Here is a 12409-nt window from a genome sequence, read left to right on the forward strand (position 1 = left end):
GGTTAGACACCACCACGTCATGGTCCTCTTGTTTATCTCGTATTCTCCAAGTCAGCTCATTGGTCGAGAATCTTCCCTTCACCATGTCATGTTGGAGGATCACCTCGACGTGGTTCTCTATCTTCAAGTTCTTTTGTCATAGCTCCCGTTTTCCTGCTTCCAGTTCCTCATTTGCTTCCTTTTCATCCTGAGCAAGTCTTCGTTGCTACAAAACATATTTCAAACATAATAATTATTTTGTTCCAAAATAAACATAATTGTATCTAATAGTATTATAAATATGCATTAAATACATAGTTAAATATGCACATATCAACAAAAATTGTTGGAGGAAGCACACAAGTCCAAGATTTCAATCCATTCGAGCGCTACGAAGTTGTACATGGATCTGAGACTTAGCTACTGGTGGCCCTATATGAAGAGGGAAATAACTTGGTATGTAAAGTGGTGCTTGACTTATCAGAAAGTCAATACCGAACATCAGAGACCCCACATCAAGATACAACCGTTGGGCATTCCCATATGGAAGATGCTATTTGGCAGAATCAAAAATTTTAAGATTTGGATTTTAAATTTTTAAGATATTTTGGATTTTTAGGAGTTCGAAGAGGACAATATGAGGGAAATTGGAGGCGCTCATGTGAAATAGAAAGAGATGAGGAAAAAAAGGCTTACTGAAAAATTAGCGTATTTTTGAAACACACTCGTCTTTTTTTTTATTCAAATACAAAATTTTATCTTAAAGATTAAGAGACTACTGAATAATTAAAAACAATAAATTAAAAGACTGTCAAAATTTTAAATTTAAAAATTTAAAAATTTGTTTATTAATTAAAAAACTAAAAGACTTCCCTTAAAAAAGGAAATAAGAAAATAAAAATGGAACAAAATATTGAAATCGTCTCTGTGGTTTACCATAATTTCGTGTTGGTCCCTATCTTTTTTATGCAATCGGATCGTCCCTAGATTTTGATTTCGGTACACTGTAAGTTCCTACCGAATAGGAAATGACTATAATACCCTTACTATTTTATTTAACAGTTTTTTAATTAAAGAAAACAAATTAACTGATTTATTAACAAGTAAGACCCACTTGCACTCCCACTCCATCTCCACTCACACCACCAGTAAGCCACCATCAGCCACCGACAAACTGCCAACAACCACCAGAAAATAATTTTAAAACCTGCAACACCACTGTGACATCCCCATTTTCACGGTCAGAAAAGACCGATTTTGTTTATGCTTTATAAAAATCAGAGTACTTCTTTTAATAAAAATGTTGCGGAATTTGTTCCCAGTAAAACATGATAAATACGTTATCAAAGCATTTCCGAATAAATGTATTTTTATTCATTTTAAAGCATTTGGGATGTCATTGTCAATACAGAAACATAAACATAAACATAACTTACATTCATTTACACTAGTGATCTACACCTCTTTAATCTCTCAGTGTAATGTAACTTCGTATCGGCACCTCTGATTCAAATAAGATTGAAGGGGTCAAGTTGGGAAACCTGGTGAGTACATAGGGTTTTCAACCCACAATAATATAATTATTATGTTTAAACATCAAACAATCAACCAAATTACCCATCCCCATTATCTTCTTTACTCTTAAGGATCTACCCTAAGAATTACCTATTCCTCATTCATTCATTCCTAAGGATCATCCTAAGGAATTGGCACAAAATGCATCGTTGCTAGGGTTTACTCAACAGGCACTAAGTCGCATAGTCGCCAGGGTTTAGGCACTAAGTCTCATAGTCTCTAGGGTTTATACAATAGGCACTAAGTCGCATAGTCGCCAGGGTTTAGGCACTAAGTCTCATAGTTTCCAGGGTTTATATAACAGACACTAAGTCGCATAGTCGCCAGGGTTTATACAGCGGGCACTAAGTTGCATAGTTGCCAGGGTTTAGAGTACACCGGGTGAACACATCGTTCATAACATCTACAGGTTGCGAGCATGCTAGTGTTCCGCTGGACTGTCTAGAATAGTTCGTGGTTGTCATCCATACTCTGCTAGCTTACGGGTCCGACGCTTGGGAAAAAGGCTTCTCTCATTGTTCATCTCTCGTCCTTATCTCATGGTCTATATCACCTTTCACCTCATCATCCAACTCATATTTCATCTACCCATGTTTTACCCAACATAATTTGTAGATATAAAATACGTATACCGTTTAAATCATTTAAAACATGTGTAAAATCGTTCATCCAGCATAGATAACAAGTATACAGATAGTATGCACACATAGCATGTAATTTATATTAAATACTTCATATCTATGTGTAATATAAAAGTAACTATGTACTCACTTGTTAAAGTGACGACTCGAAATTCGAGCAGCTCTTCGCTTCTTAACAATATGATTTCCTTCGACGAAACCTAGTATTATAACCACTAGATTTTAGTCTAATCTTTATTGTGACTAATTATTAGTCTAGATTCATCATTAACTCAAAGTCTACTTCATGATCTATCAAGTAAGGAACAACCAGGTAGGATCATATCGGAGGTAGGGTTCGTTTGGTATACGAAGTATACTGTTTGGAAATCCCACTTTAAACACCTCACTAAATCACAGCCTAGACATCAATCTCGTAAGTAGATCAATCAGTATAACGAGTTTGAATCACTGATAAATCTTATTTATAGGTTCATAATAACGATATTATATTTATATATAAGCTATATTTAAAGTATGGTACACATATCTCCCTTACAACGAGTTTTTCTCAAAACCGGGCTCCGCCGAAGCAGAGTTTCTGAGCCGAAGGCTCTTCTTTTTGGATCTATCGAGCGCTCCGGGGCTTCCGCCTCGTGCTAGGTGAGTTCCCTAGGCTTTTGGGGGGGGGGGTTTAGGGGGTTTAGGGGATAGAGAGAGGGTTTAGAGAGGGAAAGAAGTAATGAACTGGTGAGGAATGAAGGCTGGTTTCGCATCTTATTTATAGGCCTTCAGGAGCACTCTCATGTCGTGAGGAAGTAGTGATCAAGTCATGAGCTAGCTTGGGCACCAAGGCAAAGCCTGGTGCTGGCACGTGGCATCGAACACAGAGGGGTAAAACAACTGATTTTCAAAATTTCACAACTTTCGCATACGATCTCCGTTTTCGACGTTCTTTATATCCACACGTAGGTAAAAATAAGATCTACAACTTTCCTTTTGACTCCGTCGGCTAATTCTCGACGGATCTTAAATTTAACAGTAAGAGGAGATTATACTATTAAATAATCGCGTAAAATTCATAACTTCTACATACGGACTCCATTTTCGTCTGTCTTTTTACAGTTGAGCCCCTATTAATGATATATTCAACTATTATTTAGGTCGCATTGGCCAAAAACCGCTCGATCTAAAATTCGAGTTCCGGACTGTGCATTGCTAAGCCAAATCTTAGAAAAATCATAACTTCCTCATACAAAGTCAGATTTGGGCGTTTTTTTTATGCACTCTCTTGGTTTAATGTATACTATGAGTTTGGTTTAGATTTCTAAGGCTAAAAAGTCCTATACCGTAAGTTCACTATTTACGTGTCACAACCGTGTCGGTTTTGTCGCGGAACTTCAACGGGCCACAATTTCTTCGTTATATTTTGGATTTCGGCGTTCTTTATATGTAAGGAACCCTTGTAACGTATACTACAACATGGTTAAGATTACACCCTCTAAATAATCTTCCATCAAAAACTTATTTTTGATGCTTATTGTCTCTAAATTGACTAGCCCGAATCTGTAGGCGTTACAACCACCATAATCGAACCTCAAACAATTATCAACCCATAACTAATCGAAATCCTGAAAAAACAACTAACCCTTCTGAAAATCAAACCATAATCAAATCTTTGAAAACGGAAATCATTAACCAAATAAAATCCTTAACAGAATAGATCAATAAAGATCAACCAAAACCAAAAAAAAACTTAAAAGCAATATTGAACTTGAAACATGCACTTCGATTTAGAGTCTAAAAATGTCTTCGTTTTTCTTTAGGTTTCAAAAATCGAGTCATTAGGTTTTGATTGCAATAACCTTTAAGAGATAAAGGGGATAGGTGACTGGCTCCGTAAGCGAGGTCACAAACGATTTTTTTTCACATGTTAGCGAGGTCATCGGCTCCGACGCCGGCTCCAACCTCGTCTCAATTAAGATCCATAATCAGATCTTTACTTTGCTCCTTCGAACCACCTTCCATTGTCAACCCATTTTCCAGATCTGTGTTTTTTGAATCATAACTTGATGCAGATGGTGGTGGTGACAGCGATGTGACAAACGACAACTTCGGTTGTAACTCCGATGGTGGGCTATAACTCTAATGGTGGCAGAGATAGGCGTAGATCAGGATGACACCTGACTCTTTCTTGAATTAGGTGGCGCCAATAGGAATGATAAGTGGTAGAAGGCAGAAGGGAGGTGGATTTGGGTGGCGGTGGTGTGACAAAGTTGATGGCACCTGCAGCGACTCCGATAGTGGATCAGGCAACAACTCCCATAGTAGAGAGGAAGGAGGGCTGACCAATGAAGGAGAATAAGAAGGAAGATGCTGATTAGGTTTATCTTTGTGATGTTAGGTAAGCTCCACAGATATTAAAGTATTTCTTTCAATAGTTTAATAATAAAAAAAAACAAATAAAATAATAGAAGAGTATTTTGGTCATTTAAAGCTGTTTAGAGACGAAAAACGTAATAAAATCATACTATAGAGATGGTTCGAGTGTAAAAAAAACGTTAGTGACCAAAAATATAATTTTGACAAAGCATAATGACGATTTCAGTAATTTGTTAATAAAACTATTGGTGCTATTTGTTTTTTTTGAAGCAAAAATTCATGAAGTCTACAGACAATCTCTACAACCCTCTGCAGCAGAAAAGGTGGACCAAACAACTGCATACTGTAATAAGAAGCGAGTTTGTTTTTTAATATATGCATGTTGCTGCAAATATTCAAAAATTAAAATAAACTGATTTTATAAATCAAAAATAGTTTTTTAATACCGAAAATTTAATAATATATGACATATCAGCAATAATTTATGATATTTCAGCAAAAAAAAATGATATTTTAATAAAAACTAAAGATATTTTAGCAAAAAATAATGATATTTCATCAAGAAAATATCATTATTCATTATAAAAAAAACAACAAGAATAAACAAAAAAAACGAAAAAAAAGAAGGTGAAATAAGATTTCAGCAACATATAATCAAGATTCATCAAAATTTCAGCAAAAAAAAGAAGAGGTTGGAAGAGGCAATACAAGTACTGCCCCCAAACAGAACACGCGCATGTGTTTTTTACTCTAAAAACTTATAAAATACAAACAGTCACGAGATTAAAAATACTACGCATTTGGTGCGCCGCGCAACAATAAAAAGTCTGAAGATGTTTTTTTATAAAAAACAAAATGTACCTAAGATGTCTCTTTTTCGTATGAAACAAAGGATCACCTAAGTACTCAAACCTTGGGGTAAGTTGTAACATTTTGCTAAAGTATAGAGTGATTATTGTAAGTAACTGAGGGCTGCGGTTGCAACGTCGACATACAACCGAGGAAATCCCAATAGATACCGTAAAGAGAGGAGAGTGAAAGGGCACCCAAAAACCCCTAAAACCACTTCTGATTTCGAACCCTAATTTGGTAAAACTCTTTGAATTTTCTAGACCTACTATTGATTCCGATAATTAGTTCTACTAAGGTGTGATCTCGCACTGTAGAGATCGTCTTCGTCGTCATGGATATCGAACAAAAGCAAGCGGAGCACATCGACCACTTCGTCAAACAAGCGTCCACCATAAAGGGTTCATCATCATATCTCGCAAATGTCATCGTGGAAGCCACCTCACACCCTTCTCTCTTTGCGTTCTCCGAGATTCTTTCTCTCCCTAATATTCTCGAGGTCTGAATTTTGGTCTTTGTGCTGTATATTTGACATTATCAATATGCTTTAGCTTTTTGCTACCAATTTTGCGTTTGTGTACTTTAGTGATCCTTAGATATCGGTTTCTATTTGGTTAGATATACTTCAGGTGTTTTATTGTTACTACGTGTATGTAATGCCTTTCTTCGAAGGGTTTGGAATTAGATACACACATACAGTCCACCATTGTTATCGATATTGGGTGGGTTCGTAGTTTTTTTATAACCTCTATCTTATAGATTTTCATTCAGTCTTCTAAGTTACTTGATGTCTGATTCCCACCATACTCCATAATCCATAATGCTTTATTTTCTATTAAACTTGTTTTTGTGTACTTCGATAAACTATGTTTTGGATGCTGTTTATGTTCCTATTGATATATAAAAGTTTGGATTGTTTATCTTCTAGGGCCTAGGTTACCCATAATATTTCTCACACTTGCGCTGTTAAGTTTGTTCTATCACACTTTGGGGGTAGTTTTGTTGTCCAGTAAATTACATGGTCTCTTTCCACTCCTCCAATCAATTTAATTCTGGAGTACTGTTGCAAGCTATTTGATGTTTCTTCCCTTTTTTCATGTCCTGATGAAGCAATTTTTATGCAGCTTCAAGGAACAGAGCATTCTATATACCTGGATTTGCTTCAGATGTTTGCTCATGGAACATGGAGTGAATACAAGAGTAGGTTTCCAACCTCTTTCTGTTACAATACTTTACAACACTGCACATGGTTATTTATTTGTAGCTAATCAACATAGGTTCTGCATGTGTTGCACTATCACACACCATATTTCCAATATTATTCAAAATAATTTCTTTTGATTATTTTTAGTTAACATGTATATAAATACGATTTGATTTATGCATATTGACTCCAAAGTAAATGTAACTTTGTAAGCACTGATAGTTAATCAATATAAGAAAGAAGGCTATATGTGGGAGTCAAGTTTTTCTCTTTTAAATTTTTTGTTTATGATCTTTAGGTAGTGCTAGTAATCTTCCACAGTTGACACCAGATCAGATCCTCAAGTTAAAGCAACTCACTATGCTCACACTTGCTGAAGCCAACAAGGTATTTTACTATTTTACCCTGTATGTATTTGGTAGCAGTGTGGTTGCTTTTTTGAATTGGTTTTATCAATTTAGTATATTATAAACACTGCTGGAGTTGATGTGTAGATCTATCTGATAATCATCAACTCATGATATACACAAAAGGAAGTGGTTATGGGATTGAGTAAAAATCAGAATTTGATATACACAGCTGACATGGCATCCAAGCAACAATTTTTTATCATAAGCTGCTGACATGATCATTTTAATAAAAAATCAATTGATAAAATGGGTTCATTTATTAAAGATTACTCAAAACAAAAAAAATGTTCACTATTTTGCTGACAATTTTATGTACAAATAAGTGTGGTACATACACATGTTGACTAATAAAAAAAATGTAAATGTATAAATATTAATGCAACTTCGATAAACCCATCTTTAATGTATGTGCATTAATGTATTAAATACAATTAATATTAATTTACCAAAACCATAATGTTTATGTAAACTTGTAAAGATACAATAACCAAAAAATTTAATAAAGTATGTACAACTAAAGAAGTACTTGGTACAAATCTAAAGCATGAAATATAACCAAAAAACTTCAGCTTCTGTTTTATTTTTAGCAGATGCTTTGTTATTTGTATTAACTTTATTGGTATTTGTATATCTTCATTGATTTTACAATTCCAGTGAAATTGTTATTATTCATTCTATTGAGAACATTTGTAATTGCTGAGTTTGTAAAGCTGTATTATCATTTATATATTTGATTTGTTCTATTAATCAAACATGTATTTAATGCACTTCTTTGTCCATTAGCTTTTCTCTAACATTATGTTTGATCAATTTTATTTATTTTGTGTTTACTTGGGGAAAGAAGACTTAGTTTTATGTTCATGTATCTAGGTATTTGTATAGTTACATTAATTTAGAATTCTTGCTGCTTTTTTGACCTATTAGTAAGGGGAATCTTGGAAACTTAGGAAGGAGTTTTGTTTCCACTTAATATTGGAAGATGATAGGGAAAAAGGCACTAAATGTGGATGGAGAAACTCATAATTTATTTCCGTTCTATTCTTTTTTTTTCTCAATCAAGCTAAATAAATAAGAATCTAATAATTTTTATTATGTAATGTAGGTACTCTCATATGATGTGTTGATGCATGAATTGGATGTTGTAAATGTTCGTGAGCTTGAAGATTTTCTCATCAACGAGTGCATGTATGTGGTATGTGTTTCCCACATATACTTTTGCAAATTCAATGGAATTACTTGAAAATAGTCAAATCAAAACTCATTTCTTATTTTTTTGGATTCATTTCTCCACTTTTACCTCTAACCTCTAAAAATTATATTTCCAAAGATTTCTTTTTGCTAATTTTTGTTATCTCTTGCTAATTCTGTGTATTATTTCTTCCACTTGTATAGGGTATAGTAAGGGGCAAGCTAGATCAGCTTCGAAGATGTTTTGAGGTGTGATCTCTTGTCTATATTTTCCACTCTTGGAATTTACAAAAAAAACCAGCATATTTTTGGCAAATTTTGCGGTTTAACCACTTATACTTTATATTTTCCAACTAAACCATCATAGTTTCAGACATTTTTCAAAATTAACCCTTATGACCTGATATAACAGGTCAAAATGGTTAGTTTGGAAAAATGCCGGAAACTTTTATGGTTTGATTTTTTTAGTGGTAAAACTGCAAAATTACAAAAATATAATGTTTTTTTGTTTTGTAATTTACCTTGGAATTATATTAGTTTCTTTTTTCATAAAATTTAATCTTGTGCAAATAATTTGGGATTCGATAGGTGCAATTTGCAGCAGGAAGGGATCTGAGGCCTGGACAATTGGGGAATATGATTCACACTTTATCAGATTGGTAATCTCAAATTATTAACATCTATTTCTCGCATTTGGTATTGAATTCACCATATTGATTTTTCATTTTTCATTTTTTTCCGTAATATTCTTTATGCCAACATTTTTTTTTTGCCAATATTTCTAATCGTGTCTGGGGGCATTTATGGTATTTCACAGGCTGGGTACATCAGATAATTTGTTGATTTCAATTCAAGACAAGATAAAATGGGCAGACACGATGAGTGAATTGGACAAGAAACATAAAAAAGAGAATGAAGAAAGACTGGAAGAAGTCAAGAATGCTCTCTCTCTCAAGGTCAGCACAGCACAACACCATTCCTTTAATTGTATTTTAATAATTTGTATGTGTCTGAAATGAAACAAATAGTTTTTTTTGGGGGGGAGGTGAAAGAGTGAAAATAGGAAGGAAGGAAGGAATGATTTGTTTGATACTTTGGATATTTTTGTCGATATGTGTTACTTACATGTGGCAGAAGTTACAAACTGTGAGCAGGCTGACATGGACTTCCGAGGGCACGGGCTTTTTGCTGAACCTGGTGGAGTAATGGATTATGATGAAGACCGCCGATCCAAGAGGTAAACACATGCCAACCTACTTAATTTGTCTGTTGACATGGCATCATCTGGTGCCATGTCACCAGGTTTGGGATAAAATGTTAATTTTTTTTATTATTATTATTATTATAAATATTTTGTAGGAGACGACATCCGATGGGGTGAGATGGTTAGCGAGACGTTTAATTAAAGAAGGAGAGTCATGAGTCGGGGCTAGCCAGTTGTTTTTTTCTTCTTCTTCTGAAAGTGATGAACCGTTTTGAACTTTGGAGTTTGGGTTATGAAATACATTTAATGGGTCTGTAATTAGATCGATGTTTTTGTAGCCTTGTCACACCCTTTTCTTTGAAAGGCCATTTATGTCTTGCATATACTCCTCTCCACATCTTGTTTCATATTTTTGAGTGAAAAAAAACAGTTTTTTGTTCTATTGACATCAGTCAAATGTGCTATAACTTGTTAGTTGTTATTTTGCGTAGCAACTAGGAGCTAGATGTGACATCAAACTTTTTATATATCAAAAGAAATTTTCGAAAACATAAGTTAAAAAGAAATTTAATTTAATTTTCCGTCAAGCTTCATAAGTGTTTGACCATTCATTCAAAAGGCTTGAACCTTCGAGAAGACATGAGTTATTCAAGTATATCCCTACATTATGACCAGGGAGTAGGGACCATGAGCTGCAAAACCAGTTAGAACCCTTATAAGTTAAAGTGGGCCAGGCCGGGTATCAATATAAGCTTAAACCGTGTATCGGGTATACTAGGTCTGGGTAAAGTAGGTAAAAAGAACCGGGCCTGGAATTTTAATGGACTCAATAAAATAGCCATCCACACATGCCGATTAGGTACTCCAAAAAATAAAAAAAGAAAAAAAAAGTTTGCCCTTTTGCTTACGATCGTATTCCAGCATGGAATAAAAAAAAAACAAAAAAAAAACCTACTGCCCACTGCAAAAGTACCAAAACAGCCCCACGATTATAGAAATTAGACAAAACAACCCTTGAAAACAAGTTAAAAGTGCAAAATACCCTCTATACAAATTGAAAGTAAAAAAAAAAATTCCGGTTTCGGTTCTAAAACCCAAAACCCAAAAACCCAATTCCACCGTACCCACTTTGCCATTATTGGTTCTATATCCACTTTATCTGGTCCCGTATATAAAATTGAACCGAAACCGGTTTACAGTTCTACTAAATCATGTTTTTCGGTTCCGGGTCCAATCAGGTCGGGTTTGAATCTGTTTCACCCTAAACTACAGGGAAACTATTCATTATTTTATTTTTTCTATTTTGTTTGGCGAAAGATTATGTTGGTATTATTATAGAAAGATATTGAGATTTAAATTTTAGAGTGGATATTAGTATATTATTTATGGAAAAATAAATTGATTCTTACTTAATCCTCCTACATATTCATTGATTGCCAAATATAATCCACTATTTTTTTTCTCGTCTTATCCTTTGATTGTAACAATTGTCATAATCCAATAAGCAGGAACATTTTGTAGGGGGATATTTAACTTCTCATTATTTATTGAAAAATTAAATATCCTCCTATTATTTGTTTATATTTATCTTCCTACTTTATAAAACAATGACATGTAGAATTCACTGATTCTATTCTTTAATCTTTTTTATTAAGTTTGATACTTGTTTTGATCTAATAATAGAAAGAAAAGATAGAATAACGAAATGTTTCTGGAAATTTTTGCTCCCAGTGGACCATTTGTATCTATATGCATCAGGATCCCGATTCATGGATCTCTTGGTTCGAGAAAAAAAAAATAAGAGGATCAAACCATCTCTTCTGACTCTTTTCCAAATTCGATAAATGTTGGTAGATCATATATTTCATTAGAGTTATATGATTCACAGTATCCTTTCCTATTTGATCCCTTTGAATTCCATATTTGAAGTTGCGATCGAATCTATTCATTAAAAAGAATCAATTTAATACATTTCTTATGTACCTATGGGTGCTATGTTGGATTTGAATCAAATTTCGGATCAATCTATATTGTTTGGCTGCCTCAATTATGTTGTTGCTAGCAAATACCACTATTTTTGGTTTTGGCTCTTCCAAATCATTCTCGCAGGAGATCCGGACACTTTTTTTCTGATCCTTCGATAAAAAGATTCATTCTCTTCATAAAAAATAGGAAGTAGAACCAATAAAACCAATAAATATGTCGTTTTCCATTCATATTTGGAGTTGAATACCCATTCAAGAATTGTTTTGGATCAAATCCATAGAAATCAATAGAAACGGCAAATCTCTTATGATACATCAGATTCGACTCGGTTATTGATAGAATGAATAAATCTGCCATTTCTTGAAATCTCTAAACCGATTTCAATTTCATTTAACAATTACCATGTTAATAACAATTCTAAATTTTAAATTCCATTTCTATTTCATTATGACGTGGATACCTAGTAATGGGCTTATACTTTAATACAAATATCCAATTGCCGTTTAGAATCATACAGCACTTGACATAATTAGTCTTTATAAATAAATCAGCCTCTACTTTTTGCGGAAAAAGCCAAAAACAAACTAGTTGTACAATATAAAAAAATGTTCTAAACGAACGACAAGAGTAAAACCAATATATAATCTATAAGAAAATGAAAACTACAATTAAACACCAAGATTCTATCTACTAATGGGATTTAGGGATAATCACTTAGGAAAATATTCCTTTTTTTTTTTTTTTTTTTTTTTTTTTTTTAGCTTCGAATGTTGAACTCTATTTATAAAGTGTCTTGGATCCTCTTCTACAACCTCATTTGTTCGTGGATAGTATCTGGGTGAATCCATGTGTAACGCCTGTTTTTGGGTTTAAAAATTTTAGACTTTTTAAAATGATAATAATTAAATTAAATATGAATATATAAAATAAATTCAAAAAATAAAAAAAAATGTATATGTATTGGTAAAGTTAAAAGTTTCAAAGTTTATTAGAAAGCTTAATTTGGCCTAAT

At 33.6% G+C, this 12409-nt stretch overlaps 1 protein-coding gene across 3 annotated transcripts; it reads left to right on the forward strand.

Annotated features, from left to right (window-relative positions):
• Positions 1-5496: 5496 nt before the first annotated feature.
• LOC111885662 (COP9 signalosome complex subunit 7) lies at positions 5497-9853 on the forward strand. Of its 3 annotated transcripts, XM_023881906.3 has the most exons (10): positions 5497-5645; positions 5723-5904; positions 6530-6605; positions 6908-6996; positions 8122-8211; positions 8412-8456; positions 8796-8866; positions 9025-9163; positions 9362-9444; positions 9567-9853. In XM_023881906.3, the coding sequence occupies exons 2-10, from the start codon at positions 5740-5742 to the stop codon at positions 9586-9588; spliced, it is 780 nt and encodes a 259-aa protein (XP_023737674.1). In that variant the 5' UTR covers positions 5497-5645; positions 5723-5739; the 3' UTR covers positions 9589-9853. The 3 variants fall into 3 exon arrangements, with proteins under 3 accessions (XP_023737674.1, XP_023737675.1, XP_023737673.1); XM_023881907.2 differs by having other exon boundaries at positions 5543-5904; positions 9342-9444; XM_023881905.3 differs by having other exon boundaries at positions 5545-5904.
• The last annotated feature ends 2556 nt before the right edge of the window (positions 9854-12409 follow it).

The sequence above is a fragment of the Lactuca sativa genome, chromosome 4 (genome assembly GCF_002870075.4).
Source record: "Lactuca sativa cultivar Salinas chromosome 4, Lsat_Salinas_v11, whole genome shotgun sequence".
Taxonomy (NCBI): Eukaryota; Viridiplantae; Streptophyta; class Magnoliopsida; order Asterales; family Asteraceae; genus Lactuca; species Lactuca sativa.

What these genes read in the sequence shown, in the direction of transcription:
- LOC111885662 (XM_023881906.3), top strand. Translation starts at nt 5,740, where the DNA reads ATGGATATCGAACAAAAGCAAGCGGAGCACATCGACCACTTCGTCAAA. An exon ending in CTCTCCCTAATATTCTCGAG is followed by an intron (nt 5,905 to 6,529) that starts GTCTGAATTTTG and finishes ATTTTTATGCAG; the next exon opens with CTTCAAGGAACAGAGCATTC. An exon ending in GAAGACCGCCGATCCAAGAG is followed by an intron (nt 9,445 to 9,566) that starts GTAAACACATGC and finishes AATATTTTGTAG; the next exon opens with GAGACGACATCCGATGGGGT.